This window comes from Convolutriloba macropyga, chromosome 14 (genome assembly GCF_964194025.1).
Source record: "Convolutriloba macropyga chromosome 14, txConMacr16.3, whole genome shotgun sequence".
Taxonomy (NCBI): domain Eukaryota; kingdom Metazoa; phylum Xenacoelomorpha; order Acoela; family Convolutidae; genus Convolutriloba; species Convolutriloba macropyga.
In genome coordinates, this window is record NC_134481.1 from 10,544,334 (window position 1) to 10,552,223 (window position 7,890).

The 7,890-nt window shown below is 35.1% G+C and overlaps 1 protein-coding gene across 1 annotated transcript in view; it reads left to right on the forward strand.

The window, feature by feature from the left end:
• Nucleotides 1–6,635, forward strand: part of LOC142353133 (uncharacterized) — a 41,827-nt gene extending 35,192 nt beyond the window's left edge. Inside the window, exon 5 of the mRNA XM_075405343.1 lies at nt 5,939–6,635. Within this exon, the coding sequence (XP_075261458.1) occupies nt 5,939–6,435 (497 nt within the window). The 3' untranslated portion in view covers nt 6,436–6,635. The remainder of the gene's footprint in view (nt 1–5,938) is intronic.
• The last annotated feature ends 1,255 nt before the right edge of the window (nt 6,636–7,890 follow it).

The following is a 7,890-nucleotide window of genomic DNA, read 5'->3' on the forward strand; positions in this document are numbered from 1 at the left end:
ATTGGATGTTCACCTCTGGTACTGAGTCCTGATCCATGTCCCAGATGGCCGCCGGTGATAGGACTGGTTGTTTGAGTAATTTTCGATCTGAAGCAAAATTTTTGATTTGTTTTTGTGATAAGTTTTGTTTGTTTGGTTTTGTTACTATGTATGATAACGCAGTGTTAGGTTTTCTGCCGAAGTGTGCTTCAAAAGGTGTTATTTTTGTTATTCTGTTTGAAATGAGTCTGATGTTTTGAATTATGTTTGATACGATAGTTGATATGTCTTCGGATGACCATAGTGGGTCTATGTACATTACACCTAACTTGCGTTTTGTGGTTTGAATTAGACGATCAACCATACCCGTTGCTCTGTGGTCTCCAACTGGAACTAGTATTAATATAATGTTATTGTCCTTACAATGTACATTTAAGTCTCTAGATTTGAATGCCTGTGCTTGATTGCATCTTAATGAGTGGGGGATGCCATGAAATTTACAATATTCTTCTAGATACTCGATTGCGGTTGATGCGTCCCAGTTTTTGTATACTTGTGCCGTGGGGAATCTAGATTGTCTATCCGCTGATACTAGTATATAGTAGTTGTCAGTGTGATTTCTGAACGGGATCGGACCAGCGAAATCCATTTTGAGATTGTCGTTTGGTTCTAACAGTGGGGGAAGTTTGCCTAAGTTTTGTTTTGGTATTAAAGGTTTTAAATTTTTATCTTGCTTAGTACATTCCTCGCAAGCTTAGTATTTTGACTTTAGACTGCGATGGATGCAGGGGAACCAAACTAAGTTCCCTAAACTCAGCATGCAGGTTTGGCCGGGATGTGTTTGATGGATTACCTCAATTACGAATTGTTTTAGATTTCGTGGATTTAGAAGTTTGTTATCGCAGAGCATGCAGCCGGATTCTGTGATTGCTAGATCCTTGCGGATTGAGTAGAAGTATTTGTTTGATTTCTTTAGTGATTCCCAGTCTTTGTCTTTGATCATCTTGATAATGGGTGTAAGTGTGCGATCTTCTCTAGTCGCTTCCGCCAGGAACTCTTCCCTGAAAACTCTTGCTAGTTGCTTGCGATAATTTGGCATTCTTTCACTGTTGGAACTGAGGGGGAATATTTGTGCATGCAGGTCGGGTTTAATTGGTTCGCGTCCTTTTCCGATGTTGTCGTTGTTGTCCGTCTGTGTACTAATGGTTACTAGAGGTACTCTTGTTGGTTGATTTTTCATTGTTTGTAAATTTGTCTTTTTCTTGTTTGGCCCTCTGTATCGTCTAACTATTGTTCTATTTGAAGTTTCTATTTGCGGTCTATTACGAGTAATCACGTTTATGAATTGATTTGAATTATGTCTATTTGAAGAATTTTTTGAAAAGGTTGATAAAGATTTGTATATAGATTTTGTAGGATTAAATTGTGACTGAGCGAAATTTGATTTATACGTTTTGAAATTAAATGTGTTTAAATGCGGCGACTGATTTCTATGGCGAGAATGGCAAGTATGTTTGTTTTCTTGCGTTGAAATTGATTCATAACGTCATAGTTGTTTGGTCTATTATTAGCATTGCTCTGATTACTGCGTAGCGTGTTTTTAATTAGTATGAAATTAAAATTTTTTTTTTGGTTTATTACGAAGTGTGTGTCCTCTTCGGATGGGGGAGTTGCAATTCCATTTGGATTGCGACTAAAGTAATCTGCAAATCCCATTTGTTTTCCAGAAATGTGTTCTATATTAAAATTAAATGGTAATAATCTATCGAGCCACCGTGTTAACCTACTTTGGTAGGTTTTGTTTCCTCTATTCTCTTTTAGTGCTGTTAATAATGCTTGATGATCCGTTTGGAGTGTGAACTCCGAACCTTGGCGATAGTGTTTAAAGTGTTCCAAAGACCATACTACCGCTAGTAGTTCCAATTCATTTGTACTATATCTTTTTTCTACAGGGTTTAAAAATCTACTTGCGAATGCAATAGTATGCCAGACGTTTTCTGTTTTTTGCTCTAAGGTAGCTCCTAATCCCAGTTTGCTTGCGTCGCTTTTGATTTTTGTGTCCTTATCTACATCGAAATGTTTGTTTTCTACGATGTTTGTGGTTTGTGATTTGATGTTTGAAAATGTTTTTGTGTGCTTATCTTCCCATTTTAGTTTATTGGATGATGTTGTGTTTTCCTTTTTTAGTAATGGGCTTAACGGTTCTGATATTTCGGCCAGGTTTGGGATGAATTTAGTGAGGTGGTGTATGCTTCCCATAAATGATCTTAATTGTTTTAGTGTCTTAGGTGGTTCAAGTTTTAGTAGTGCTTCGGTTTTTGTGAATAGTGGTGTTACTCCACGTGGAGTTATTTTAAATCCGAGCCATTCGATTTTTGGTTTGGCAAATTCGCATTTTTGTAAGCTGATAGCTAGACCTTCCTTGTTTAATCTGTCTAGTATTGTGTCCAGGTTTTCTTCGTGTACTTTTAGTTTCCCTTTTGTTGCGATTAGGATGTCGTCTAGGAATGCAAAGTAGTTTTAGCATCCTTCTAGAGTTTTGTCTATTGTTTTTTTGGAGTGTTGCCGGTATATCGGTTAGTCCGTAAAATCCATTGATGAATCGGTATGTTCCGGTTGCCTTACCTCCAAGTATGTTAAAATTACAGTGTTCTGCTATGCTGTTGTCCAGTGGTGTTTGACTATATGCATACTTGAGGTCTATTTTGCTGAAGCACCAGTGTCCTTCTTTCTTTCTGTTTGATGCGATTTGCATTGCAAGGGAGTCTGTGAGATGGTCGATGCTTTGCATTTGATATTTGTTTTTGTGGATTGCTTTGTTTAGTTGTTTTCGAAATAGTTTATTTTTATTGATTTGTCTTTTTTAACCGTTATTACAACCGGGCTAATAAATAAATCGTCCGGGCATTTCTCCAAAGGGATAATTTGGTTGTCCTAAATTAATTTTTGTAATTCGTGTTCTACCTCTTCAATTAGGTGTAAGGGTACTCGTCTTCCTTTATGTTGAGTTCGTGTTTTTTTCTTCTTTCATAATTGATTTCGCAATATAGTTTTTTTCTTCTGCCTAATCGTGGGCAGAGGTGAGGGTATTTTTTAAAAATCCATTTTGTAATGTTTTGTTCAATGATGTTTTCGTTAATATTAAATACTTTCTTACCTTCTGATTGTTGTTGGGTCAGTGTTAGTCCGAGTTTAGTTAGTACATCTCTGCCCATGAGATTTTGTGATCTGTGTTTTACCACGAGAATATTGCAGTTCCTAGCAGTCCATGATCCGGATTGTAGTTCCATTTGGATTTGTCCTAAAATAGGAATGTCTTGATTGTTAAACCATTTGAATTTCATCTGTTCATTGTATGGTTCTAGTATCATTTGTTTAATGTTCTGTAATATGAGATATCTACGAAGCTACGTGGTGATCCGGTGTCTGCTAGCCAGTTGAGTTTGTTATTATTCTTGATAGTTGTTTGTATGATGATTTCTCCCTGCTGAGTTGTGTTATTGAGATCGTGTTTTTTTATTTCCTTGAATTCTTTTTCTATGTAGTTTATCTTGTTCCAATCTTCCATAAGTTCTGTGATGTACATGGTAGGTTTTGGGTCAATTGTTTTGTTTTCTTCTTCCTCCTCCATTAGTGTTGCTATTGTTATTTCTTCTTCTTCGTTGATGTTCTTAACGTTTCTTGTTTGTTGGTTTTGTCTTTGAAAATGTCCTCTGTTCTTTGGAGGTGTTGGTATTTGTGATCTACACATTTTGGCAAAATGTCCTGGTTTTTTGCATATGTTGCGTTGTGACATTTTTGCTGGGCAGTTGTTGTTATGATTGGGTGTGAATGATCCTCCGCATCTCCAGCATTGTTGATATTGCTTTGTGTTAGGTGTGGGTAATATTGCTGGTTTTGTTTTGCGAGCTGACATGTGTGCTACCGTTGTGTTCCAGTTGGAGTTGTTTCCTCTAAGTATTTCTTTTTGGTTTTGTTGTCCACGTTCTCTTGCTAATGCGTAATTTAGTGCTTGTGCAGGTGTTTTCACCTCCGAAAGGAGTTCCATTTGTATTGCTGTGTTGTTCATTTTGCTTATAAAGAAGTCTTTTACTAGATCTTGTTCGACTGCTCCAAATGCTGCCTTAGCTCCTAGTTCTCTTAGTCTGCTGTAGAATGTTTCTAATGATTCATGAGGTTCTTGTCTTGCGTTTATGATCTGGAATCTGTCGTATGTCGTGTTTCTGGGTTTAGTGAATGTGGTTGATAGTTCGTGTGCGAATTTGTATGTGCTGCAAGTATCGAGTTTCATGTGGGGATTGTTTTGATGGTACTTTCGTGTTCCTTCCTGTCCAATTGATAAGTATAAGAGGCCTTTGATTTTTGTATCGGCTTCGTCCCAAGTATATCTGTCAACGTACGGTCCTCTGAATTCTATTAATTTACATTCATTCTTCCGGTCGATTTTTCTTCTTTGGTTCCTAATTTCTCGTTTTCTTGCTTCTTCTTCTGTTTCGTTTGCTCTTGAGTCTTCTAGGCTTGGCATAGTAGGATAGAACAAGTCAGCTGGGGTTGGTTTTGTTCTCAACCTTTTTTCTACCTTTAGATTCTCTTTTGCCATTACGGCTAGTTTGAATGTTGAGAACCATTGTGCCCATTTTTGGTTTGGGTTCGCTCCTGCCTCCCAAAATAACGGAACTTCTATTGGAGATTTTAATGTTGACTGAGCCATGTGTTGAGTGATAAAACGTGTTTACGAAATAATCGTTAATTCCACTTGGAACGAGAGATGCTTTCTTTCACACATGAAATGGCAATACTGCACTTAACCATTGTTGTGCGTTCACACTTTACAGTTAGAACAGACAGTTACCTGTCACTGCATCGTTAGCACTTTCATCACGTACAGCGATGTTTATTCACGAACATAAAGTGTAACCAAAGTAAATGTAGCTCCGCTATAATCATGAAATATAGTTTATAGGAAATATATATATGAATGTGTATAGTTTATCAGTGTTTATAAATAACACTTTATATGTCTTGGTTACGAGTCCCTTCTCCATTTGGAGTTGGGTGCCACGGTACCACACTAGTAATAATAATAATAATATAAATAATAATAATAATAATAATAATAATAATAATAATAATAATAATAATAATAATAATAATAATAATATTAATAATAATAACAACAATAATAATAAAAATAATAATAATAATAAAAATAATAATAATAATAATAATAATAAATTTTTCATTTTCTTTCTGTAGTCAAATAATTCAAATGAAGTTTATTTTATTGCGTACAAAAAGTATGTGCACTGAAGTTGAACAGAAGAAACGATCACACCATTAGATCATCAGTTAATCCGTTTTCAGGTGCCGCATAATATATGGAATATCCAGGAACTGTTTGATTAAGAGTACACAAGAAATTACTATACTATTTGAACGATAATCATGATTGGTTTAAACAAGAAAACAGCTAGATATTTGGGTGCAGGGGGTCTTAAAAATTTGAGCGCAATTGAAAGAAATAACTTGAAAAATCTTGGTTGTCAACAAAATTTTAGAACCGTTTTTACAAAAAATGATTCTAGAAAGACCAACAGATTCAACATTTTTTGAGCATTAAACCTCAATCGGTTTGTCACAAACTGCTTTTATCTCGCAAGATCCGCTAAGGAGTATATTTTTTATAACAAGGTCTGATAAGGCCCAATTTTTATCATGTTAGTTCTGAAAAAAAAAGAATAATGATTGTGGACGCTCGTAGTTTTGAAAATAATAATAATTTTATTTTTCTGAGTCAACCGAGAGTCGAGAATTTTCATAAGTTGAATATCATGCACACTAGGCTTGGTGTGTGTGTGTGTGTGTGTGTGTGTGTGTGTGTGTGTGTGTGTGTGTGTGTGTGTGTGTGTGTGTGTGTTTGCAAAAAAGACGAAGTCAAATTGAGAAGTAATATTCACAGATCATGATGGACAGAAGGAAGTGGAGCGGCTTCGCAAGAAAGCTTACAAAAAACTTCAATCAAAGATAACAGAATTGCAACAAACATTGAACGAACTCGAAAACCAAATGCTGAAAAAAGCAGACGATTGTTTTAGTTCACACTTATCGAGAGATTCAGAAGTTGAACAAGAATTAAACAATTTTAAAGACGATATGATTGGGAATATAGATTACATTTTACACGATAAATTATCACCCTGGCCGCCAGGATCATTTTGTTACATGAAAAGCGAGAACACAAACTGCGCTGAAGGATTTGAAGAAATTTCAGCAGAAGTTATTTGTCAATTTCCAGTTGGAAAATATTCGGATTATGTAATCAAAACTTCGAAAACAAAAGAAGCTCCAATTAGAGCTGAAGCGTTTGCACTACTAGGCGCAGATCTTAAAAAAGATGATCCAAGATATTTGAGAGCTGCTTGGAGAATTCGAATAGATTTTTGCTGCCGCTACTAATGAAAGTTAACTGAACGATTGCATCATTATATTACATATAACAAAAAATCAAAATTTCAAAACAAAGAATAGCAAACTTTGAATTGTTTACAGCTAAATTCTGTTTGAAAAACAATATGAATAGTTATTTTCAGTTCATTTGCCGAACAAAAAATTTCAATTTAATAGATAAATTGAGGCAATTATATATTACCTACACAGTTTTTTGTTTATAGTTGACAAATACAGCATCGTGCAAATTAAAGGACCAGTTTTTTCTCCTGTTCAGAAAGTAAACTTTGATTTTTTTACATTGCATTGTACAGGAGATTTCTTTTCGAGAACAATTCTCAACAAGCGTTCTAATATTTTTGTATATATTTAAAAGCGTTTTACTTTATTACAGAGTGCAAATTCATCGATTTCCCTCTTTCCAAGCCGCTCAATCTTCATGTACAATAGTGGCAAAAATATTGTAGCAGTAGAAATACTGGATGTACACATCCATCCAATCAGAGTCTGAGAAGACACTATTCTCTTTTATATAGAGAGAACTCCACTAACTGTATTCAGTCTATTAGTTAGATACACCATGTGTATACTCCTGACTCCGGTGCTGTACTTTATTACCACCGTAATAATAGCAGTTTATCTTCAGTGTTTTACAGAGTCGGTTAGTCTGAGAGATATAGGTAAGCCTACTTCGCGCGGGGAAATAAGTAGCCCTAGCTCTTTATACCTTAAGGCTGTAAAAGGAGCCCATATCGGGTCTGCCATAATATGCTAGTGGAACATCTAATCAATTTTTGCAAAATCAACCAAATTACTGATTCCAAAAAACTAATGTCAAATACAATCAGTACAAATGAAGATATTACATTTCAAATAAGACATATTACAAAAAATTTTCAAATGACTTGTATACATATTTTTTCTGATTGCACTGTTGGTAGCGGAGATTTTCATGATAGTGGGGATAACAATTTTTGGCGAATCTGAACTTTTTTATCATCGCAGGAATTGTATTTTTCTATTTGCGGTGGCGGCAGGTTTTTGGTAGAACCGAGTAATCAATTTTTATTGCGTTTTAGTTAGTTTCCGATTGGTGTTGGTAGTGGTCTTCTGATTTATGGCCCTTTACTGTTCCATGGATGGAAGAATATAATTGAGACCGAGAAGGACTCTGAATAAAACAAAAACCAAAAACATTCCGTTTTTACATGTTTTAACAAACGAATAACTTGAAAACACGTTAAACAACTCAATTTACTTTACTTGGACGATAATGCTCATAAAAAATATAACTCCAAATATAAAAAGCAACAACAACTGCTAGACAAGAAACGAACATAAACAGATCGTATCTGACAGTGGTTGGGTTTGAACTAATTGTAACAAAAGATAAATTGGTTTTGGATTGACGATTTAGGAGCAGATTTTATATATTTGGACGTAATATTTTTTTCTGAGACTCAA